The sequence below is a fragment of the Scylla paramamosain genome, chromosome 24, assembly GCF_035594125.1.
Source record: "Scylla paramamosain isolate STU-SP2022 chromosome 24, ASM3559412v1, whole genome shotgun sequence".
NCBI classification, from domain to species: domain Eukaryota; kingdom Metazoa; phylum Arthropoda; class Malacostraca; order Decapoda; family Portunidae; genus Scylla; species Scylla paramamosain.
The window spans coordinates 9,987,946-10,013,806 of NC_087174.1; the positions used below are offsets into that span (position 1 = coordinate 9,987,946).

The following is a 25,861-nucleotide window of genomic DNA, read 5'->3' on the forward strand; positions in this document are numbered from 1 at the left end:
TTGTATATTTACATATTCTGAATCATATGATCTAAGTTCCTTAACATAGTACTTACTATATAAAATATGTAGGTTGGGAACTTATTGTTGGAGAAAATTAACTTAACACTGTATATTCTTGTCTATGTCACTGCACTGAAAATAGCAATACAGTATAATTATTTTTGACATAAGTTCATGGAAGCAGTCTTTGTATAAGTGTGATACTTGATATGAATATTTTTAACTGTTGCATGAGTTTTATTTCTTAATATTGTGTTATTTGATGGACACGATAGTGATAGTGAGCAAGCCACACCCTTGAGAAGCTTGCTATGTTTACTTGACAACACCCAAGGCCTTACCACAGTGTGCTTGCAGGGTGGTGACCTGTTTGACGCCATCGCCAGTGCCACCCGCTACACTGAGAAGGATGCCAGCTCCATGGTGCGTGACCTCACCTCCGCGCTGGACTACCTGCACCAGCGATCCATTGTACATAGAGACATTAAGCCTGAGAATCTCTTGGTGAGTGTCTCAGTTCTGTACATAGTTAATTATTATACCATTAAGCCTGAAGATCTCTTGGTGAGTGTCTCAGTTCCTTACATAGTCAGTCTTTAATGTTTAGTGTCCATGCTGTCTTTAAGGGAAAACTTCTGGTCTTTCTCACATGTTTTTCTTCACAAATAGATTGATTCTTGCTACACTTAATTTACATGTGCTGTATTGTGTAGTAAGGTCAGAGCACTACACTACTTTATTACATATTGACCTGACAAAGTAATCCATACAGGAAATGATAACTTATGATCACAATGACTTCACTAATTTCGTCTCATTTCTCCTCTGCATATTATTTCATATCCAGAGGCTAAATATTTGAGGTAATGCTCTTCTATGTATGCCTCAGCTCTCCTCCTGTAATAGGAATACTACCTTAGTATACAAATAGATACACTAAATTAACCTAGTATCTCATATCTGTAGGCTGATATATGAGGTAATAATTGTGTATGTGTGTATGTAAACACTTTGCTTTAGCTCCCCTCCTGTAATGGAAAGCCAGCCTGGTGTACAGATTGATAGGTGTCAGGATAAGGATGATGTACAAAAAGCACATGACAGACCTGACCCTGTGTGTTCCTTGCAGGTGGTGGAATATCCCAATGACAGCAAGAGTCTCAAGCTGGGTGACTTTGGCCTGGCTGTGGAGGTGACCGAGCCACTGTACACTGTGTGTGGCACCCCGACCTATGTGGCTCCAGAGATCCTCAATGAGTCTGGGTATGGCCTCAAGGTAAGCCTTTCAGTCTGCTTTTCAGTATGGCTATTTGTTTATCCATTAGCTGCATTCACTTTGTATTTTGGGTTTGGTTAAGGTAGATGAGAATACTGTAATGTTAATATAATAATGAGATTGATAAATTTGAGATGAGTGAGTGACTGTTTAAAGTCCTCAATGCTGCTAAGTTAGTTAATCCTTTGACAATATTCACTTTGGGTAAGGTAGATTAAAATACTATTGTGTTGATGAAGTAATGGAAGTTATGAGATTTTAAAAGTTTGGGAAAATAAGTGCTTGGTAAAGTTTTTTTTCTTTTCTTATTTCTGTTACTCATTTCTTTCTTGACAGAGCTAAGAGTGTGAATGATGTGTGTGTGTGTGTGTGTGTGTGTGTGTGTGTGTGTGTGTGTGTGTGTGTGTGTGTGTGTGTGTGTGTGTGTGGTGCCTTGCCTGGGCCATCTCATGTAGGGTTGCTGGCCTGGTATATAGATAGTTGGATAGATTTCTTTATGTAAGATGTCTTCATGGATATGCAGTAAAGGACAATAATGTATGCAAGAAATTATTTGTTTCATTACAGTAAATTTATGGTTCTATATTACCCTCAGGTTGACATCTGGGCAACAGGGGTCATCACATACATTCTTCTCTGTGGGTTCCCGCCATTTGTCTCTGCCACAAATAATCAGGAAGAATTGTTTGACCAAATTCTCCGTGGAAGCTATGAGTTCCACAGCCCCTACTGGGATGACATCTCCGACTCTGCCCGTGAGCTCATCGTGCAGATGATTCAAGTGGATCAGGATAAGCGTTTTAGTGCTCAGGAAGTGCTTGATCATCCCTGGGTGTCCGTGAGTAGAGTGAGCCTTGGTGTTGATGACCTGTCGTGTTATAGCATGGAGAGTTGGTATTTCGTGACCCTCAAGACCCTCAGTGAACAACAATTTTGGCATAAGGCAGTAGAGAATGCAAAGATCCACTAATACCTGATTTTTGGTAGTAGGCACAAAATGGTATTCAGGGTTGTCTGCATCCCATTTTGCTACTACTCACTTGGACTCAAATTCCAGTTATTTTAATAGTTTATTAGTGCCATTTTTGTGGCATTGCTATATGGTCACTCTATGGTCACTCTAGTTCATCCAATAAGTTTGTGGATGTATTCTTCCACTGATGAGAGAAAGTCAAGCAGATGCTCATGAGACCTGGCTTCCTTCATTGTTCATGCGGAGACTGAGTGTGCTTCTGACTGGAGGAATGGGTGCTATGCTTCGTATGTCCCATTGTTTCCTCCATTTTTTGTAGTATGCAAAGGAAAGGAACAAATTTTTGCAAAAGTGCATACAGTTTTGGCAAAAAGAAGACATTTTGCCTATTTGCTAGCTTTTAAGTAACCTTCAAGCCTGTGCTAGAAATTATTTGAGTAGCAGACGTGATTGCTGCAATGTTTTAGAGCAGTGCTAGTTTGGTGGTGAAAACCTCACTCTAGTGGAATCCAGTGAGCCAGAGCTTCCCTCCTAATGAACTGATGATCATCACTACTTTGCAGCTTTTGAGTTATAATTATTCATTGGCTTATATGGCATTATGTAAGATAGGAAGCATATTCCTGTAGTGTTTTATTTTGAATTTATGCTACTCTTGTCTTGCTTAAAGTACAGTCTAACAACCTGCAGTAGAAAAGGTTTATATTATAATTTCTCAAACATTTTCATTTATTAAATATACGAGTATTCATACCCCAAGACTGCAAAGTAGGTGTTTTGATAAAGTCAATACAACAGTCCTTGGTGGAGTGCTGGCTGACAGTCATTAAGGTGGGGTGTGGCTTCCACCTCACCCTCTAGTCCCAGACATCCTCTAGAATGAGGTTTTGCTGCATCTTCCCTCACCTCCTTCCCGGAGTAAAGTACGTAGCTGCTCCAGGTCCTTGCTGACCCACTCCTCCACAGGACGACGAGGCTCTTGACCGCAACCTCCACCTCCGAGTGTCTCATAAGCTGGACCTCCACTTTGACACCAACGGGCCTCAACACAAGGCAGCAGGAATCACTCTGATGGCTGTAAGTCCATGTGTAGATCATCCATGCCAGTGTTGCATATGAATGTTGCAAGTCGTTGCCCATTTACATTTCAGTTACTTTATAAATTATGGGAGATTTTTCTCAAGTAGTTTAGCTCAGATATTGTTTTCATTCAAAGCTTTAAGCATCAACAGATGTTTATTTTCATCTTTGTAATTTTTGCATGTTGAATCCAACTTGGTGATGTGAGAACTCTGTGTTTTGCCTTGAATTTGTAAAATTTATTTATCAGAAAACATTTAAATATTCTTACTGTCACTCAACTTCAGTTTCAAGTAATTTATCTGGATAAAATTGAGTGTCATATCTTGCTGCAGTTAACTATGTGTATCAATCAGTACATACATTCTTTCATATTGACATCACAGTATGTCATTCATGAATGTCTTCAAGATTCTTTGAAAAAAATAAGGGCTGCCTTTATGGTACACATAATGGGTATGCTTTTACTTTATGTTGGGACTTGCTGGCTAGTAGAAAATGTACCCATGACTTTGTAGGTTTGGTGAGAATGATTTCAAGACAAAGCACACTCTAAGTTGAATTGCCAATGAATGTTGATCCAAAAAACACATACATTCCAGGCTTTCACTTTCATCTTTTGGCTACAAAACATTCAAACATTTGAGCATTTGTCTCAATAGTTATAATTGTAACATGAAAGCAGTGAAGGTAATCATGTTATGTAGCATTGTCCTGCACTCCAGGTCAAACTGTACTGAAACCATTGAAATTCTGGAAAGTAAAATCTAGTTCATTATTAGATCCCAGTCCCCACCCAAAGACCCATTCCCTGACCTGCGTGTTAGTTCCTACTCCCTTGTTCAGCGTGACTCCAGTGTTGCTTGAAAAAGGTCAATCAATAGTTTTTACCTTTTTATGTGCGGGTGAAATTTTCTTGTATGTGAGAAGTAAATATTTAAACTGTTGCTCTTCATCCATAAATATGTAAACTCACTAATATTTTCAGTTGTGATTAGAATAAGAATACTGTCATCATTACTTCTTATGGGTTGTAGTGGCTTTTGTTTTGTGTGAGGAAAGTGTGTGTGTAGTGATTCTGTCCCACCAATTAATCTGATCATGAAATCTGTGTGTTTGCTCATCCTCTTGTATAAAAAATGACAGAGAGGGAGGGAAAGGAAGACCTAACTAAATATTTCACTTCTCACATACAGGAGTGCAATGTGTCTGTGAAATCCAGTATTTTTTCATTTTATTTATTCATTTGTTTATTTATGATTTATTTTTTTCCATGACTGATTTGTCTTTTTGTTTCTGTGGTTGTTGTGTCCAGGCGGAGTCCACCCCCTGCTTGCATACAGTAGAAGTTCAGTAATGTGTAGCAAGCAGGCGGCCGTGGGCGTGTTGCAGCAGTAGGGGGAGTCTGGGGCCACTGACCACCTCCAGCCTTACCTCCACACCCCCACACCCCCACACCACTTACTTCTACACACACCACACAACTGAGCCATTGAAATGCAGTGTTTATTGTATTTATACATAAAGCATTGAATTATTTTTTTGCTCATCTGCACTGTATTAGCCAGTGAGGCTAAAGCAGCTTTCCAAAATAGTTGTAATGTTATGTATAGATGTAGTCTGAGAATTTCTGTATTTATTCTGTTCAACCAGCTAGTCATTCTGCATTCATCAAACCACTCAAATATGATGGCTAACTTTCTTTTCACTTTTGTACTCGGTGAGATATACATATACATTTATATACATACCCGGTATATCTATATATATATATACGCAACACTCTTCACCTCACAAACACTCCCAAATAGGCGGCCGCTAACAGTCATGAGTCAGGTGCTAACACCCGCGGCCACACATGGGGCTTGACATGGCTTCTGAAGCAGGTGGGTTTTGTACTGACTCCTAATGTTACCTCTCTGCTCTCTACCTGCCTGACAGCCTTGCACTTCCCTTCTGGTGTGAGTCTCATAAAATGGCTTGCAAAGACTGCTTGGTAGCATGATCAATCTAAAGTTGTACCAACTCGCTTCACTAATGCCAGCATTTCTAATGGAAAGGGTGCAATCCCTACTGGAAGATTCACAGGTAAGGTGATTCTTCAGTGTAAATACTCCTTCACTATCCCACAAGGTACTGTGAATACTACATGACTCCTGTCTTGCGCTACATAGTATAGTGCTGTACCTACTTAGCCTGCACAGTAATCACATTGTTCTACAGGGACTTGAACCCTCCTGTGTGTATGTACATATAGTTTTTTTTTTAGTTAGATACTAACTAATATACATTAATATTTCATAGTGTAGCAGTTTTTACCAGTGTTGGGTACTGATCTGCTCCTCCTGCCCTCTGCTCCACTCCTTCAATTTGACTACTAAAAATATTTATGAATGAAAAATTTGAAATTGCAAAATCCAAATTAGATTTCTAGATAATGACATTAGTTACATATGGTTTAGAATCTCTGGAGAAAACTTATTAATGAAAATTGAATGGAGCAGAGGAGTGGTGAAGCCTGCTGCCATTCTATGGAGGCGGGCTGGCCCTTTTTGAGGGGGAACAGAGGAGATATATTAGAATAAGGCCCATCACTGGTATTAGATGACCATTTCTGAATTACTAAGTTGTGATCTTAACATTTTTCTTGTTGATATTTGTAGCTGTCCTGGTGAAGGAAATAATAATCTTGGACAAATAAAGTATCAATAAATAGTAGTAATTTTTGTGCTAGTTCTGTAAGAAAATCTATAATTTTTAACCCTAAAAGTTGTGTAGCCACTGTCAGTAGATTTGTCTAGTAATGTTTATCACATAGACCCCATCCATTATTAAATTTTTATCCTGAAATTTTGTTTAGTAGAACTGAACTATAATAGCAGTTACTTCCAGCCAGCTCACCTAATCCCTGGAAACCAATTATAATCACCACCATTACAGATCCCAAGCACAAGCTGATGTATAGGAAAATGTCTGCATCATTAGTTTATTCTTTAGGTAAACAAAGAAAAGAGGAAAGGATAAAACTAACTGGGAGGTTGAAAACAGTTACAGGTTTTCCTTTCACTCATTTTTATGTAATTTGTGCTCACATTTCTAATCACAACACATCCTAAAGATTGCAGCAGCTTTAAGGCACCAAAGGTTTTGTCTGGATGGGAAAGTGTTTCTGTGTTCTCTCCTTTGTGGGTGTCCTTCCGTGTAAAGCTTGGGATTCTCGTGTTGTCTGCCACAGGGATGCATGTTGTAATATTGGGATACTAGAAATTTTTTAACTACACGACTACAGACTATTTGTTTTATGGTTACTGAGAAATTAGCTGCTTGCCTTGCTTCTTGTTAATCCTCATATTTTTTCTGATTAAACGCAGCTTTAATTGCACCCACATTTTTAGAGATTTTAATGTGAAACTATTAAACGTAGCTCCACCTTCTGAAATACCCTTCCTGTGTCACCAACATGAATCATGTCCTCAGGATCTTGATGGGAAAGGAAAATAAGCAAAATCATATAACTCATCATGATTTAAGATTTAAGATTTAAGAAAAGTTCATTGCCCTATAAATATTCCTAAGGTAACAGTTTCTTAATCATTTACAGCTGTGAGCACAACCTTCCCAACACCTTACAGACTGCAGTGGTACAAAGATAGGAATCATGATTTTAAATGATTTTGTTTTAAAGTTGTACGTTTTTGGTGTCGGATCTATCACCTTTAAATCCAGTGTTTTGACACTATTCCCCCAATTTTTTTTTTTTTTTCTTTTTTAGGTACTGAACTAGCTTGTACTATGTGACCATTCCAAGAAGCATGATAATTTTTTCCAAAATCAAAATAGATATAGACTAGGCAAGCAATGGATCAATTACTTGAAGATGTGTAAGGTAATTGTTGGTTATATTAAAATGTTTAGTTCTAAAAGAAATATTCTTATACAATAAAAGAAATATATATTTTTTCCAGTAGGTGGCAGACTAAATGAAGCTACCTTATGAAATAGTAAAAATTGTAATACTGTACGTATGAGGTAAACATTCTGCAGTACACCATGACATTATGTAGATGATGTGTTCGGGATAGACAGCATTACTGGTGGTGTCTGGAAAATTTGTGCCTAAAATTCAGTTACAATTAAAAATAGGTAGTAGTTGACTACTGCAAATTACAAAAGCAATTTATAATATGAATTATACTACACAGTGACAATCAAAACATGTCAGTAAGACACTTGCTGGAAGTAGACTCAGACCTTCATCACACTAATAGGAGGAGGGGGTCCCTAATCTGAGATAGAGGGAAATGCTAGAGAAAAATCCATCTGTCTCAAATTAAAGAAACAGGCTACCAATTTCCTTCTAAATTCCAACATCCTTGAATAATCTCTGTGTTACCAAAGGAAATCTCAGCTCCAGCCATCAAGGTCCAGGTAAGCAGTGAGTAATAACCTGTACCAATGTAATGCTTCATTACGTGTTCCTTTGCACCAGCAGGTCACCGCCCTGGACAAGGAGAAACACAGCCTTTGTCGGGAGAGTGAGTTCAAGGACCCTACCAGCCCTCCCTGCAGCCCAAGACTCTCCCTCTTCACCAACAGCAGCCAGGTCTTCTGAAGGGCTTCACTCATGCCTTCTGTGGTGCTTTGTACGGCTGTTATGATAACTCATCATCACCATCATCATCATCATCATCATCACCGTCATCACTCATGTCTTTATCTGTGTGAAACAGTGATCACTGAATTTATCTTTTTTTTTTTTCCTAAATGACCACAATGATTAGTTATGATGATTAATACTGGAATCTCCCTTTTAATGATGTTTTTAAAGATGTTGAGCCATTTTTTCTTTATTAATTGCTGATAATATTGCAAGTCAAGAGGCAAGGATATGGGCATTGTTTTCCTCTTGGGTGGGTGGGCTTTGTTAATGTGCAAAGGTCTTAGTCAGCAGAGAATTAATTAGTCAGTCACCTCTCATGAAACCACCACCAGACAGCAAACACTATATATACAGAGTCCTCACACAATTAGTATTCAGGTTCTTATGATTGATCTCACTGATAATCACAATGAATAATCAAAGTTTGAGAATGTATCCTCCTCTTCAGAGCTTGATTATGAGCTGCCAGGACACATGATTGCCTTAACTTGCATGAATGAGTAACATGCAGAGACACGGTGCTCAATTGTGACTTCACTCTGGTGTGCATTATTCATACTCTTACATCATCTTCCCATGTCTTTCATTCCAAGGTTGTTTACTCCATTTTCCAGTAAATTTTTTGGTGAAACTGAAGTAACTGTCAGGGATAGAAGTCAAGTAACCTGCCATACTTCTGCTGTCTAACATTTTTCCTTAGTCTGATGTGCTAAGAATCTCTCAGTTGTCATGTTTCATAAGGAGATTGTCAGCAGATCAGATTGAGATTGAGGAGAAACACTCAATATTGGGAGTGACTGTGGTATGTTACTTGACTTTTTGACCATGACTCTGCTTCCTCCTGGTTTCCTGGTCTTGAACTTGGGGATACATGTCAGGCTTGCCATCTGTTGAGTAAATACTTGTACCAAAACAGTAGGTGGTGCAGATGAGGACTTTTGGTATTACAGGTGAATGGCTGTGCGTTTGGTTGGAATATATGATGGAGATGTATATATATTTTGTGGTTCTCTAATAGGACAATGACTACTTAAGATCTTTGTTGTGCTTGTGGCTTTACATCCTTAGTTGGGAGGAGAAGTGGGTGGTTGTAGCCAAGGTGGTGTGTGCTGTCTTATCCATCAGTAATGTCCCTCAATTTGTATTTTAGCATCCAAGGTGAGAATTGTCAGGCAAATATTTTTATGCAATACTTAATCATTATAGTTTGTATTTTTGTAGTATGGTTATGATTTATTGCTGTATGTTGATCTGAGTTTTCATTATTCTTATGCCATTATTTATTCATGATAGAAAATATATGTAAATTGACTACACAAAAATTTTGAATTTCCTGAAGATTGTTTCCATCATCAGTAGCATTAACAATATGAAGAGAATGTAGCCTTAGCAGAATTATATTTACTAGAATTCCTTTCATAATGTGACATAAGTATTTTATATTAAATCATAACCAAACGATTGGAGGAAAGTTGTTTAAATTCTTTATTTTCCTTGGCAAAAAGAATGGTCTCTGTCTGCATCTGATGGTTATTCTAAACCCCTGTGGGAAGTCTTGATTTATTTCCATTCTTGCATTCCCTCTGGTGCTCTAATCCTTTCATTCTTGTTCCTCCCCTTACTGTCATGTATTTTAGCAGTCTGTTCTTCCATTTCATTAGCAGGTCTTTCTTTTACATTCATTGCATCTATTGTAGTCATCTCAGTTTCTACAATTCTGTGTAAGGAAACACTGTGGTAATATTAGTGTATGGTAAGTATATACTGTGCCTCCCAGTGATAATGAAACATATCTGCACTCTGACATTGCATGGAACATTGTGGAGATAAACACAATACTCATAACTACCATTCAGTCACCCCCTTGCCTGGAAATTAACACAGATACTCCATCACAAACTCAGCATAAAGACAAGGAAGAGGGAAAATTATCATTATGTTTGCAGGGAAGGATAGGAAATGAGTGATTGAAATAGCTAAATGTTAAAATACTACAGGAAGGCATACCAACTCAAACTACCACACCAACATTCCACCAGGATTAAGACGAGAAAACATGAAAGTAGTGAACAGGATTGCAAGGAAGACTATTGAATTAGATGAAAGACTAAAATAGCTTTAGGGTGGAGGAGATACCAACTCTAACTGCTGCAGTAACACATCACAGAAAGAAAAGATTATTGAACAGGATCCTTACGTTTGTAGGGAAGAATAATCACGTAAGAGAAAAGACTGAAATCGATATGGAAGAGAAAATATACTAATTCCTTATCATATCAACACAAAAAAAAAAGAAGTAAACAGGATCCTCATGTTTGCAGGGAGGTATGTCATGTGAGAGCAAAGACTGAGATGGCTAAATGACAACAGCAGGAGGGAGAGGACAACTGCAAAACTTCAATGCCACATAAACACTTCACCTCGAAAAAAAAAAAAAAAAATAAATAAATAAATAAATAAAAAAATAAATAAAATAAAATTTAAATAAAAATAAATAAATAAAATAATGAAAATAAGTGAAAAGGATCTTTATACTTGAAGGGGAGGATAATAACTGCCTGAATAAAGACATATGACTACTGGAGGGAAAGGATTACCAGCCCTCACTGCCACTAGGACGCTTCATCACGAAAACAAGACAGAAGGCAGAGTGAACAGGACATTTGCAGTGAAGGCCATCATGTGAAAGCAAAGACACAAATGGCTACATGACTACAGAAGGGAAAGGATTACTGACCCTCAGTACCACCACCACCACCACCACCACTCCACCAGGATAAAATAAATAAATAGACAAACATTATCCCAAAGCAGGCTCGTGTTCAAACTATTTCCAGTCAGAAATTATGCCTAAGCGTACTGAACCAAATATTACCGCCAGCCCCATGTTTATTCCTCATTAATTTCAAGGTATTAGCGGAGGACACACTTCATGGCCTGCCGTATCGTTACCCGGGTTTATTATTCAACTATTTATGGCGGAAGAGGATGCCAGGTACAGATCAATGGCCATAAAACGCCACTCGGGTTTATTTGTTTTACTATTTATCTCCTGGGTTGGTGAGTTGCGGCGGGTCGTGTTGTGTAGACCTGCGTGGCTGCCCAGGCCTGCTATGCTCATGTTGGTTAGTGAGTGAAGTGACCCAATTACAGCGGTAGGAAGCGGGTTACTGTGATTCATTAGCATAAAAAAACGATAATAAAGTCTTAATTGACCCTCCACAGAGAGAGAGAGAGAGAGAGAGAGAGAGAGAGAGAGAGAGAGTGTGTGTGTGTGTGTGTGTGTTGTAATCATATTTCAAGCACTTGTTGATTTAATTATAACTCTCTTGTCCTCTTTGATAACTTTTATTTTCCCGTTTTTTAAGTCTCTCTCTCTCTCTTTCTCTCTCTCTGTGTGTGTGTGTGTGTGTGTGTGTGTGTTTGAAACGAGTTTTATTGTTCTCGTTGAAAATTTCATCTTTTCTCTTCCAAGTGTACATTTCCAAGCACCAGAGTTCACCACAACACCGGTAATAGTAGTAACAGTTAGAGGAAGACTTGCTATTATTTCAGTCATCGCCTCGAAGCTTCGGACACTGTTTCGAGACGCGTCGTGACTCGCCTGGTGTTCCTCTGGCGGTGACGTGGTGAATCGAGCACAACACAGGTGGGAGAGACTAGTATGAAACTAGTGGAATGAATTTGATCTTGTTACCGCCATTGTGATAATTATTTCCATCCAGCGCGTGTGGTGGTGATGGTGGGGGTAGTAGTGGTGATAGTGGTTGCCTGAGAACTGCGAGCTTCACGGAGGTAAGCCTGTTTACTAGTTACTCGTAAGTTTACCATCTGTTTACCTTTTTCACTGCGATATTTCACAGTTCACGTCACGTAATTCATAGTGTAAAATCTTGAGTGGCATGTATGATAGTGAAAACAGGATTATAAGGCCAAAGAGATAATTGATTAGTCGGGTTCTAGTGCGTGTTTTTCGTACTGAAGGTGTAGGATATTTTGTTTAAACAGTAGAGTTTTAAGAACACTCCTGAAAAAAAAATTCTCACTAGAGTCTGTTAATAGTATATGTAAGACACTGGAACTCTTAAGAATACCGTCTTTTGCTTTTACTGACACGTGTGGGTAAGTGACACTGGTGAGCGTCTGTTGTGGAAAGGTGGAAGTGAGGAAGTAGACTGAGGACCATGAGTGGCTAGGATGGGTGACTGGTCTTCGTCAGGATGGATGAGAAAGGTGGATGGGGTGATGGACAGAGTACGTGGATTTTGCTTAATACATGCGTGACATAGCTATCTGTCTGTCTGTTTATTAATCTATCTGTTTATCTGTCTGTTTATATATCTGCCTATATATCTGCCTATCTATCTATATACCTTTCTACCTATCAAACTATCTGTTTGTGTGTGTGTGTGTTTATTATATATCTTTATTTGTCTACAAATCCACAAGTGTTATTGCGATTTTGTTCAGCACTTTCGTGACTTAGGCATGTATGTATGTATATATGTATGTATGTATATATATGTATGTATGTACCTGTCTACTCGTATCCCTATTTGTCACTAGTCTTTCCACACCACCATTCCATTCCTGCAAGCGCCTCTGAATTCCTGCAAGCCGGCTGTAGTTTGCAGAGTCAGCGTCGGTAAATTATTGTCGACATCCGTCTTGGAAGTGTAAACTAATTACTGTTGCTGGAAATTTAGCCTCTACTTAATTAAAATGAAAGACTCGCATTGGCTGTACGACTCGGGACAGGTGAGACAAGAACAGCCATGCCCCAGGTAATAATGTCCGACTCGAGCCTCTATTGTATATGTTTTGCCGTCTTCTCCATTCATAACAAGTTGTAGTGGAAGTTAGTGGAGTTTTCAATGGTGCTTTATGATTTAAGCGGTAGTTAACAAGGGTGCTGCATCAGAAATAGGGAAAGCATCCATGAGAGCCGTATAATCACCTCAGTGGGCTTTAGCAGCAGTCCTGAGAAGAGAACAAAGGGCGTCAGGGCAGCTTAGAATATGAACATCAATTTTTATTCCATAGTTTTCCTCCATAGAAGTTTAGTAGAATTTAATCAAGGAGACAAGACGCACGTTGATATTCCTGTGTTTCATTTCACTGCGCATTTTCCTGGTGAGAAATACAAGGTCCTTTTCTTTTAATAATTATGGTCACCCTTTGCTAACATTCAGAGCATTATAAAACTCTTCATGGACATATGAAACGAAAAAAAAGAATATCAGAGAATATCAAATCCTAACTCTAATCACTTGTACTTCAGCGTGTCAAAAGTAGTCGAGGTGAGACATAGAAACGTTGAGAACACCACAGCTTCCTGACGTAGAGCAGTGGAAGTATTGGCTATACCTCCACCAGCGCGTCCTAACAAGCAAAGCATTGTAAAGAAAACGCGAAGTAGTGTATCATGGAATCCTGTGACTGGGTTTGGTTGTGGTGGTGATTAAGGGACGAAGGAGAGTGATGGGAGAGGAAGGGAGGGAGGGAGGCGAGTCATCAAGGAAAACTGACGATGGAGGAGCGGAGAGACTGTCAGAGGGAAGAAAGGACGGTACGCGGAGACACTAAGTTAAATAAGTGAGTCCCGACGGGGGGAAAGAGAGAGAGAGAGAGAGAGAGAGAGAGAGAGAGAGAGAGAGGGGTAGGGTGAGGCATAACTTGTTCCAGGGAGAGGAGAGGGAGCTGGAGGCGCAGGAATAACAGACGAGCTAGAAGAAAAACAAAAGAAAGAGTGAGAGAAAGAAAGGAAGGAAAAGAAATTGAGAAAGAAAAAGAGAGGCAGGACAAGACTAGACCTGGTAAAATAAACATTGGGAAGTAACACACTCCCTCTCACTTCCTCTCACTCCCCCACACCACTCCCTTATGTCCTCCCTCACATACTCAAACACTCCCTTACACACTCCCTCACACACACGCAATGTCACACACACTTCCTGCACACACTTCCTCCACACATTTCCTTATACACTCAGACTCTCACATAAACTAACACACTCCCTCACACACTCCCTCACACACTCCTTCAAACACGCACTCATACTCATCCATATCCTCGTTCGCACACTGACACCCTCCCTCTCTCCCCTCCCTCACGCACTCACCACATAATGAAAACAAACTAATAGAAAAAGAGACAAAAATCCGATAAATACCTTTGGCAATTAAAGTAGAGAGATCCAATGCTTCGTTGCCCATGACAGAAAAATTGGGGGTAACGGCTGGGTGTTTTTTATTTATTTTTTTTCTCTCTTCTTCTTCTTCTTCTTTTATTGTAAGAGGGGCTCAGGTCAAGGGCAACAGAAAAGGCTGAAAAGGAAGACCCACTAAAGGTGCCAGTTCCCCAAAAGAGTGTTATCAAAAGGATTATCCAAAAATTATGAGAAGTATCTTGAAGCCTCCCTCTTGAAACAGTTAGAATCAAAGGAAAGAGGAAGTACAAAAGCTAACAGCGAGTTCCAGAGTTTACCAGTGAAAGGGACGAAAGGTTGAGAGTACTGGTTAACTCTTGCATTAGGGACGCGGACAGAATATGGATAAAAGGAAGTAGATACCTTGGTAGGAGGAAATACAGAAAAATGCATGGAGTTCTAGAGCTTAGCATTGAATGAAATGAAATATTGAGAATACTGGTAAACTCTTGGTGGAAAGAATTAAGGGTGAGAAAATGTGGAAAGTTCGGTCACCTTACTGTAAAACTTGGTAAAAAAAAAAAAATAGCGCTGGTGACTTCCTGAGCTTGACCAATTAGAGGCTTTACTCTAATGCCGAGTAGTGACGTCACAATCCGTGGACCAGTCAGTATCGAGTGGTTCTTGCCTACTGAGTTTCGTTTTAATTGTTGTTTTTTGTGGTTGTTAGAGGTTTGTTGGGCTTGTGTTGTTGGTGTTGTATTATTGCTATTATTGCTACTTCTACTACTGGTGGTGGTGGTGGTGATGTTGGTGCCACTACTGTTACTACAGCTACTGCTATTATAACAACAACAACAACAATAAATACTACTACTACTACTACTACTACTACTACTACTACTACTACCACCACCATCACCACCATTAGTACCATGGCTTTTTTGTAATGGAGACAAATTCATTTCCTACATAATCCATCTTTTTCTATTTTTAAGGGAGCGGGGAGAGAGGGAGGGAGGGAGAGGGAAGGAGGAAAGAAGGGAAGGAGGGAGGGAGGAGGGAGGACAGGGGCGGAACTGATCCATTGGGACGAAATGTGCGAAAAACATTGTCCATAACCCGGAAAGAGGCGATGAATGGGCGGCAGTGAGCCAAATAGCGCCCATTAAAAAGCCCTCCGGAAAGTAACGCCGCCATTTGCAGTACCTCGTCGTCCCTGTGTAGTAGTCGTCGTCATCGTAGTGTAGTCGTTGTGGCTGTCATCGTCGTCTTAGTGTAGTCTTTGTCATTCCAATGTTGTCGTTCACCTTGTCATCCTAATGTTGTGGTCGTTGTGATCGTCCTCGTCATACGCTCTTGTGTCTAGTACGGTAAAGAAGCAACGGTGGTGGTTTCTTTTATCTGTCTAGCACGGGATAGAAGCAGCAATAGTGTCAGTGTCAGGTCTTATCTCTCTTACAATTTCCCCGCAGTTTCTTTACAGTGCATGATATTTCTTTTTCCTTCCTGCTCTGGCTGGAGGGAGCGGTGTGTGTGCAGGAACATTCGTCTTTGTTCTCCTGTTTCTCTTTTTGCATGCTAGATCGTGTTCTCGTAGTCCTCAAGAAGTCTGCTGTCGTTTGATCTATCTTTGTGTTTCTTGTTGTCTCCCTCCTCCTCTTTCTCCTCCACCTCTCCCTCCGTGGTATTTTCTCCATCATCGTCCCCAACACGTGTTCCACTTATAAAACACTAAAACATGAGAAAAAAAATTTACTAAAGGCCAGCTGACTTACACAAGACAGCTCCATAGATCTTGAAACTTTCCATTTATTATCATCTTTAAATGAACTTGCCTCCTCTTGAAACTCTTTAGTTTCCATGCACTTACCACACCTGCCATCAGCGCCATATCAGTTAACCATACCTGCCTACAGAAAGTCCCTACAAAACAGCCCTCCTCTTCCTCCTTCCTTCCTCTTTCTCTTCTCAAGCATTCTCACCTCCTTCCTCAAACCTAACCACGGAAAGACCCTATAGAAACTTAATCCTCCTCTTCCTCCTTCCTCTTCCCGTCATACATTCTCCTCTTTTGTCCTCGTCAGAACTCTTCACTTTTCCCTCTTACCTATCCCTCCTCTTTCCTCTTCCTCCTGTCATGCATTATCCCCCTCCCTTGGCCTCATCAGAGCTCCTCACCTTCTTCCTCCTCACATCTGTTCTGCCGCATCTCATTCCCTTAAACTCCTCACTTAGGTCTTGTCTTCTTGCCCGGAGATTCCGAGAACATGCTTTCCACTCCCTCCCTGCTTAAGTCCCACCAGCCCTGCACCTGTCCCTCCCCTCCTGCGTCCTTCCCTGCCTCCCGTGTCTCTCCTCGCCCCCTCTGTGTCTAGTGCAGCATCATTACGGCGAGGCGGAGGGAGAGGAAATAAACGAGGATGAAATGTGTCGCAAAGGCCGAGGTGACTGTGTAAAAAATCAAACCAGCGGAGAGAGAGAGAGATATCGTTGTGTTTAATCAGCATTAGTGGGGATCACGTCACGAGAGAGAGAGAGAGAGAGAGAGAGAGAGAGAGAGAGAGAGAGAGAGAGAGAGAGAGAGAGAGAGGAAGCAAAAGCCATTAATTACATGTCGTCAGAGTAAATCCAGCGATTAAGGGCGCGGCGCCATCTTGCCGTCTTGTGGCGCCCTCGTCCAGGCTGGCGGCAGGTGCTTCCAATTCTCCCATGCTCCGCCACACACACTCTCTGGAGTCATGCGGACGAGGAGTGTAGCTTAGGGCGTGGGTGCCGAGGATCAGGTCCGCGGGTCCCAAGGAGTGCAGGGTGACAGTATGGCAAGGTGTGGGCCGTGCAGGGTGGAGGTAGCTGGATGGGTGTCTTGCAGGGTGGGCGTTGTGCAGGGTAACAGGATGTGGCAGAGTAGGTGTTCGTAGGGTGACAAGTTGGTTGGTGCAGGATGGGTGTTGTGCGGATTAATGCCCCACTTGCTACCTGCCGTGAGTTACCTGCTGTCATCTCATTAATTATGCCCTTTTTAATCTCTGTTATCGATGTCGCTGTTATTATCACTTTTTATTTAGTGTGGTGTTTGGTGTGGATGATGTGTGGGGGGTTGTGGATAGCAGGATAAACTTTTCCTTAGTGCTGGTGACAAACGTGGTAGCGGTGGTAGTGGTGGTGGTGGTGGCAAGATAAAACGTCCTTTCTTCAGTGGTGGTGATGGTTGTAGCAATATAAAGTGTTCTTCCTTTTAGTGGTGGTGGTGATGGCCGTGGTGGCCGTGGTGGTGACCGTGCTGGTGACCGTGGCGATGGCCGTGGTGGTGATGGTGGTTGCCCTCTAGAGCAGCTTCCGCAGCGAGTCCCAGGCCCACGCCCAGAGCTGCGGCCCCGAGCATCCCCGCGCCTGGCCCGCGACGCTGCAGGAGAGGAGAGGAGGAGATATTGACTGTATTCTGAGACGCTTTTCCTTCCATCAGCCCTATTCTCAAAGGCCACAGAAATGATTAGTCTTGTTCCCGCTGTTTTTTTTTTCCCTACCACTGGCTCAGAATTCGTGTTTAAAATCATGAAAACACTCTTGGTGTCTTCGGATAACATCAAATAAAAGAGAAACGGTGGTGAAGTTTTTAAGGCTACTGATATTACTTATTTCCCTTGTAAAGACTCCCTTATTTAGTTGTTAATGTTTAAGTACGTGGATAATTTAAAGTATGTTGATGCTGAGTGAAGGAGAGAGTGGGTGGGGTGAAGAATGAGTGAAGGAGAGAAAGTGGATGGGTAAAGAATGAATGGAGAGAAAGTGTGAAGAATGAATGAAGGAGAGAAAGTGGGTGGGGTGAAGAATGAATAAAGTACAAACACTAATGCAAAAATGAATCAGTGACACGAAGTACGTAAGGGTCACGACTCACTCACCTCCTCCACGATCACCTTTTCCTTCACAACCACTGTAGGAGGAGGAGGCGCCTGACGCTTCTCCTTTACAATCACCTCTACGTTAGGCTGAAAAAAAAGAAAGAAAATATAAAGAAAACATAATAAAAAAAATCACATATCAATCAATAGCAGCCATTACTCATCTTTGCCGGTTTGTTCATTTGCAGAGATGAGAATGAATGACCTGGATTTAATCTATCACACCGTCAACATCCCTTCATTAAACTGCAAACCTTAAAAAAAAAAAAGTATCGTTTCGTATGGCTTTCCACCTTGTCCATTTACACACAACATTAATTATCCTACAAGCCCTCGTCATTCCCCCATCACGTCATTATCGACTGGACAAACTCACTAGCCATATTGCTCAGCCGGACTGTGTGTTGTGCTTCACCTCGTCTCAGTGTCACGTGAAGGTATTACAAGGCTCGCAGCATGAACGGATATCACACGTGGTCATGAAATACTTGTAACTGTGTTTGTGTGAGAGCCCATAGCGAGGAGTGGTCTGAGGGAGACAGGGGGGGGTAATTAATGGTGAACTGTGAGTAGAAGAGGTAGTAGTAGTAGTGTGAGGGCCAAGGGCAATAAAAAGGCAAGGAAAAAGGTCCACTGAGAGTGTCAATCCACAAACAACAGAGCCAAAAGACAGCCAGAGTTAGGGAAGTGTTTTGAAACCTCCATCTTGAAAGAGTTGAAGGTAGGGGGGAATATAGGTAGGGGAATATAAAAGGTAGGGGAATATAGGTAGGAATATAGGTAGGGGGAATATAAAAGCAGACAGGAAGTTGCAGTAGGAGAAGGAGGAGGAGGAGGAGGAGGAGTGCTAAGTTGTCTCAGTATACGAGACTGAGCAAAGGGACGAGAAGTGAGCTGGTGGCGGTAAATTGTCGTCGTATACAAAAGTGAGGAGGGACGGGAAGTGAGGGTCTGCTTAAGGGACATTTCAGGTAGCAGGGCCACTCACCCCTTCCTTGACGACCACCTTTTCCTTCACCACGGGGGCATGGCCGGGCTTCTCCTTCACCACAACTTCCACGTTCGGCTGTAAACAAAATTTCGCCCTCCTTAACATGAGGAAAAAAAAAAAAAAATAGATAGGACCTAGACTCACTCGTGGCCCAACATAAGAAAAATTTTAGTCTCCAGGAAAACACAGTATCTACACACACGCAGAATCTAACATAAAAAAAATTTCGTTCTCTGTAACGCCAAAAAAAAAAAAGACTACCTAGACTCAAACGGGACATAACATAAAAAGAAAGAAAAAAAAACATAGACATCACTCGTAACTTGGAGATATTTTTGTGTATGATTTGGTATCTTTATCTTGACTATTAAGCGCTGATGGGTATGCCACTATGACACTGTATTTCTGGAATCGTGATACCTCAACACCGCTACCATTATAAACAAGACCCGTGCAGTGTTTATCGATTTGCAGAGGTGAGAAGGAACTTTGACACCTCAGCACCACCACCACTATAAACAGGACCCGTGCAGTTTTTATCGATGTGCAGAGGTGCGAGGCAACTCCTTTCGCGTGATGAACGGTGGCGGTAATGTCGCGGCTGCAGGGCGTTGTTGAGTCAGAGGCGCGAGGATCGACCTAAAACTCCTCGCGAGAACTGCATTCCTTCACGCGTTTTTGGTGTAGTTCGATGTCCAAGTAGACTTTAAACAACACACGTGCATGTCCTCTTACAATATCCACGGAGATTATCGGCTGTGACTGCCAGGAACACGGAAGCCTGCTGAGGGGACCGGTGGGGCTGGAGGGCTGCGTGTGGCTGCCCTGGTCTGGGGAAAACCCTCTAGACACTTTTCTTGGTTGTTACGTTTAATATAACTTATTGGTAGACGTGAAGAGTGAGAATGTCGGAAGGGAGAGAGTGGCAGAAAGAGCTTGCAGAAAAGTGTATGAAGAAGATCGGGAGGGATAGAATGGCAGGATAGGAGTTAGTTGAGCGTCGCAGGACAGAACAGGAAAGTCAATGACGCGAGAAAATCAGCACTGGAAACACGAAGGTCAGTGAAGTGAGAAAGTCAGCACTGAAAACACAAAGGTCAATGAAGCGAGAGAGAGTCAGCACTGAAAACATTTGCTGAGGCAGTACACTTCCTCTTGTATCGACTCCTCTGCATCACACTATGCTCAGTCCAAACAGTCATGGGCACAGAAATTACTCGCTGAATAATGTGTTTTCATTAGATGATTAAAAACAAGTTTGTCTGTGTGCCCGTGTGTGTGCCAACGTGTGTAAGTTGAGTGAGCTTTTGCAACTCGTATAAAGGGCTTTGTGATTATGTAAATCATGGTTGGCCGAAGCTTATTTAAAAATGGGGGGAAAATAATTGCCCGGCTTGTTGTTGTTGTTGTTGTCGTTGTTGTTGCTGTTGTTGTTGTTGCAGTTGTTGTTGTTGTAGTAGTAGTAGCAGTAGCAGTAGTAATAGTAGTAATGGTAGTGGTAGTGGTATGTTGTTGTTGTTGTTACTGTAGAAGTAGTAGTAGTAGTAGTAGTAGTAGTAGTACCAGTAGTAGTAGTAGCAGCAGCAGTAGTAGTAGTCTAAGTAGTATGTTGTTATTGTTTAACTCTTTAAATATAAATAACGTTGATAAAACAACGTTGGAATAAATATAAATAACATTGAAAAAACAACGTTGCAAAAAACAATCACAATATTACCAACCCCTTGAGGCGGGTAGTACTGAGGAGGTGGGTACTGTCCTGGCGGGTACTGGCCTGGCGGGTACTGGCCTGGAGGGTACTGTCCGGGTGGGTACTGGCCGGGCGGGTATTGTCCATAACCTGTGGGAGAGAGAGTGACAAAGAACCACTCAAAATTAGCACTGTGATATTTCTAATATCACTATTAGTAATATTTCTAGATTCATGAAGAACAGTTAACATGGGGAAGAAAAATGTACAGGTAAGGTTAGGTTAGACTAAGTAAGGTTAGTTCAGGTTAGGTAAGGTCAGGTAATTCAAAACAAAACCGGATTATTAGCAAACGTACCTGACTTTTTTTTTGGTTGCAGTCAATGGTGAAAAAAAGAAAAAAAATATTCAGGTAATCTCAGGTAATGGAAATAAAAACGGACTATTAGCCAACGCACCTGACATGATGGTGGTTTTTAGTTGCAGGGAGTGGAAGTGGTCACGGCGGCAGCAGCAGCGGGAGTGTCAACCAGGTGTCATCCTCTCTATCTCAACACCACCAGGTCACCACCCCAAATGTTATCACGTGACTCACCATTTAATCACATCACCACATCACCGCACCTCATTATTCACACACTTCTGACTGACTCGCGCATGAGTCACCACTCTCTTTCAGGTCACTGGTGCGTGACATGACTGTGACCTGTGACCCGTGATTTCCCAGGTACGTGAAGTGTGAGGTGTTAGTGATTTGAGGTGATGCACGGTGAAGTGTTATCTTATGCTGTGGTGGTGTGTGTTGGTGCCAGGAGCCGCTATCTGCCGCAGGGGGCGTATGCTTCTGTGTGTGTGTGTGTGTGTGTGTGTGTGTGTGTTTTGGTACAAGATAACAATGCCTATGATTGAATTAATGATAACAACATCACACGACTGATTCTGTCTTTGTCTCTCTCTCTCTCTCTCTCTCTCTCTCTCTCTCTCTCTCTCTCTCTCTCTCTCTCTCTCTCTCTCTCAGTATGATAGAAAATAGCGAAACTGCCCAGACGAGCTTTTTGTAACCTACAACTCGAGCTCACTAGACCTCAGGCCAACCACATCACCACCGGGATCATTGCACCAAGTGGCTCATATGGATTCATTCTTGCATCCCTGATATATATATATATATATATATATATATATATATATATATATATATATATATATATATATATATATATATATATATATATATATATATATATATATATATATATATATATATATATATAAAGTTACGAAAAAGTCTTGGCCGTACTAAATCTTGCGTTGTAGAGCAAGGTGTAGACGCACATCATTGGCAACATTCCTTTATTCTTGGTTAAGTTTCATGAAATTACAATCTCTTTTAATACCATCTGTTTTACAGATAATACTCAAATTTGCAAAGTTCTAGTCATCGAAAGTTAGCTCTGCCTATAATTAAACAAATATTTTCGTTTTTGTGGCATGATTTCAAGTCATAGGAAGGTGGAAATACAGAATAAATAAATCGATCAAAATAGAATAAGTAAATTGATAAATAACTAAATCCAGTTCAGCTTCTCCATGACGACGAGTACTCCTTGGATAGAAAATGTTTATTGCCTGGCACTCAAAGTCATCCTCGAGGATCACCACTGCGGGAATTCGAATCCGTTGTCGTGTCTCGCTCTAGGTTCCCGTGCCCCTGTGTAGCAGTGCCCAGTGTCTCACCAAACAGTTTCTCGTGGGCAGTGCGGCGGCGTAGCGGAGGCTGCGACTGCTAATCTAGAGAATGGGCCCTCGACCCCCCAACGAGCCGCCATTCGGTGTGAAGAATAGCGCTCTCCTGTGACAATCACAAGTCTGTCCTGAGCCGACCTCCACTAAATTCGTATTCCATGAGTGGTGGCCTTCAGTTGGCGGCGCCGCCAGGCTCCAAGTGGGACAAACACGCCGCAAACTTCATGACCATAATGCCCTCGTGTGTAGATTCTTCCTTATGCGTCGTGACTTTCAAAGGCAAACTTCCTGGATTCGTATCGTTACATTGGCTTGTCCCTCGCCCGTCACTGGACTGTGCTGCTCATTTCTTAGGAGAATTGCTCTGGAGAATTGCTCTGGAAAACACTTGCTGCAGAGGCGTGCCCCCAAGAGCGTCTTCCTTCCATGTTTGGCAGTGCCGGACAGCTACACTACTTCCTGGGGGCTGCTGCTGCTGCTCTGTGGCAGCACGGCCTTGCTCTCAGTCTTGTCCCTGCAGGTTCACTGTCCCGCCAGTATCAGCTTTGAGTAATTTTTCCACGCTGGGAAGCTGGTCCCGCTGCCGCTGCCGCTGGAATTTTGGTGTTGGCGATGCTGCTTACTGTGCCATTGCTGTCGTTGTTCTCTGCTGCTGCTCTGTGGTCACTTTCGCCTTCGTAGCCTGCCGCTATTTTTTTCCCTTTTCCGAGGACGATGTTGCTGCATTCCCCTGCACTCGCTGCCCTGCGAAGGAAGGAGAGGGAGGGAGGGAGGCCGCTAATGCGGTGATCACGTCAAGGAGGAGGCGCTGCCATACCATTGCTTTGTTTCTTCCTCTCTGCTTTTGCATGTCCCTTATTGAGTTTGCCGGCTTTTATTACTCAGCGTATTTAACTTATTGAGTTATAATTACATATATGTTGTTTAATGCAAGCATACGTGCGTACATACATACATACGAGCATACAAACACAAACAAATGAACAGAGTCAAGTTTAAATAAAAACTGGTGTTGGTTGTTGTGACTGTAATGGTTGTTATGGTGCTTGTGGTGATGGTGATAGAAACTGGTAGTGATTGTAGTGAGTGTGATAATTATGGTGAGGAATCTGTGGTGATATGTGACTGTGGTGGTGGTGGTTGTGGTGGTGATGAAAGTTGGTACTGGTAATGGTGATTGTGGTGACTGTAGTGGTGATGCCTGCAGGTGGTGATTGTGGTGGTGACTTGCGTGGCTCAGGGGTTTGAGGTTAATGCTTTCCTCCATTGTTCTTACGATATCACACACACACACACACACACACACACACACACACACACACACTTACAATGGTGACTTTGATATTTACAACGAAACCATGGCATCGCTACAGAATACTTTGCCCGATAAACTACACTACAGATGTATTGAGTAATGATGATGATGATAATGATGAAGCTAAGGAAAAGAAAGAGACGAAGGATGATGACTTAAATGGAGCTATAGCGCTGCAATAAAGTAAGGAGGAGGAGGAAGAGAAAGAAAGAAAGAAAGAAAGAGAAAGAAAGAAAAAGACTAATAGCTGCGTTGAACTCCCCTGTCCATGTATTTATTTACTTTTTTTTTCTATCCCAGCTGTCTACCTCTCCATTTACTCCTGCAGAACAAGCTGAAACCTAACCAAACTTAACCTTCTATCCCTTCATTTACTCTTACAGGACATACTGAAACCAAACCTAACTGTCTATCTCTCCATTCACTCCTCAAGGACATACTGAAACCTAACCTAATGTAACAGTCTATCCCTTCATTTACTCCAACAAAACATACTAAATCCTAACAAATTTGGAGACAACACCCTCAACTCAGAAAGGTTCCAAAGGGAGTAAGTATCCTGGAGGCGTGGCGGAGACAGGGTGGTGATGTAGCTGACGGCCGCCAAGATAGTCTCACTCCCCCAGACTTTCTCCATACACTTCCCCATCGCTTTCATCATTAAAGTTCCTGGACTCGTGCAAGGTGAGGCTGTGATCACTTACGGCAAGGCTAGGTAAATCAATTGAAATGAAGTGAAATTAAGGTGAGGTGAGGTAAAGTGAGATAAGATAATGTAGCGTAAGGTGAGGTAAGATAAGATGCGGTAGTGTAACGTTAGGTAAAGTAAGATAAGGTGAGGTAAGGTAAGCTAGAGTAAGGTGAGGTAAGGTCAGATAAGCTATGGTAAGGTGAGGCAAGGTTAGGGAAGGTAAGATAAGGTAAGGTTACGTTAGGGAAGGTAAGGTTAAAATTAATGAGTTCACTTAACTAGAAACAACGTATAGGAAAAGTAGAATAAGTGAAGAGACGGGAAGATATAGTAAGGTAAGGATAGATAACAAAATAAGGTAAGGAAAGATAAAGTGGGAATTTTATAACAGGTATCCTTTTTATAGTAAACTTGCACAATCACGAATATAAGTGAACATTGAAGAATGAGCCTATAATTCCTGTTTTTTTTGCGAGACTCAGAACCACAGATTAATTATACACAACCTTCTGTCCTCACGTTTTGCCTTCCATGCACCCTGCTTTGTCACCTAATATTATACACTGACGTAATGAACTGCCATTTTGATATCCATGGTCATTATCTATCTGTTTCTGCGCTGCCTTGGCGATGTGGACACTATTATCTCATCATTATAATTTTGTTGACTGTCATGAAGAACAGTACACAAAAACTCTCATTACAGCTCCTAAAAAAAAAAAAAAAAACGGAGACAATGGAAAAAAAAAAAAAAAAAAAAAAAAAAGAAAGATGGAAAATGAGAAGAAAGGACAGAGGGAAAGAAAGAGATAAAAAAGAAAGGAAAAAGATAGACATTCCAATTACCCGTCACAGTCTCGCTTTTGTAATATTGGAGTAAAAGGAAGGGAGAAAGAAAATAATGAGGAAAATTGCTTGCTCCCAAGATGTGTCAACTCAGCCGCGCCTCATTTCGCATTCTCTCGTCGCGTCCTCGGGTTTTCTGTAAATGTGCGTTTTCACCACTTTTTATTTTCTTTTTTAGGTCCTTATTAGTTGGAGATGCGATACTTTTCAGTACTTATTTTGCGTATATCGTTGGAACTTTGCATATTTATTTTATTTTGTTTTTGTTATTGTTTTAGTTTGATTTTTTTATGATTTATTTTTACTTTATGCGTTGCAGGTAATAGTAGTAATGATGCTTATTGCCGTAGTAGTGGTGGCGATGGTTGCTTGTTGATATTTTTGTGTTGTTGTTGTTGTTGTTGTTGTTGGTGTTATCATTATTATTATTATTATTATTATTATTATTATTATTATTATTATTATTATCATTATCATTATTATTAACATCATCATCATCATCGTCACTAGTACATGCTACCACAACCACTGTTTAC

General features: G+C 41.2%; 2 protein-coding genes across 9 annotated transcripts in view; one reads left to right on the plus strand and one right to left on the minus strand.

The window, feature by feature from the left end:
• Window positions 1–9,463, plus strand: part of LOC135112723 (serine/threonine-protein kinase DCLK1-like) — a 115,410-nt gene extending 105,947 nt beyond the window's left edge. For 3 of the 7 annotated variants that reach the window (XR_010274547.1, XR_010274546.1, XR_010274544.1), the window contains exons 8-13: window positions 361–507; window positions 1,133–1,279; window positions 1,875–2,117; window positions 3,219–3,329; window positions 4,648–5,218; window positions 7,825–9,463. Coding sequence is in view for 4 of the 7 variants with exons in the window: in XM_064027480.1 (XP_063883550.1) it covers window positions 361–507; window positions 1,133–1,279; window positions 1,875–2,117; window positions 3,219–3,329; window positions 7,825–7,944 (768 nt within the window). In the remaining 3 variants the exon portion in view is untranslated. The remainder of the gene's footprint in view (window positions 1–360; window positions 508–1,132; window positions 1,280–1,874; window positions 2,118–3,218; window positions 3,330–4,647; window positions 5,219–7,824) is intronic. The other 4 variants (XM_064027480.1, XM_064027479.1, XM_064027478.1 and 1 more) reach the window with 2 other exon arrangements.
• Window positions 9,464–16,617: 7,154 nt separating this feature from the next.
• Window positions 16,618–21,325, minus strand: LOC135112724 (uncharacterized). 2 transcript variants are annotated; one of them, XM_064027482.1, is made up of 5 exons: window positions 21,186–21,325; window positions 20,759–20,877; window positions 19,035–19,112; window positions 18,047–18,133; window positions 16,618–17,547 (listed from the first exon to the last, which is right to left on the minus strand). In XM_064027482.1, exons 1-5 carry the CDS (start codon window positions 21,190–21,192, stop codon window positions 17,380–17,382), a joined length of 459 nt encoding a protein of 152 aa, XP_063883552.1. In that variant the 5' UTR covers window positions 21,193–21,325; the 3' UTR covers window positions 16,618–17,379. The 2 variants fall into 2 exon arrangements, with proteins under 2 accessions (XP_063883552.1, XP_063883553.1); XM_064027483.1 differs by lacking the exon at window positions 19,035–19,112.
• Window positions 21,326–25,861: the final 4,536 nt, after the last annotated feature.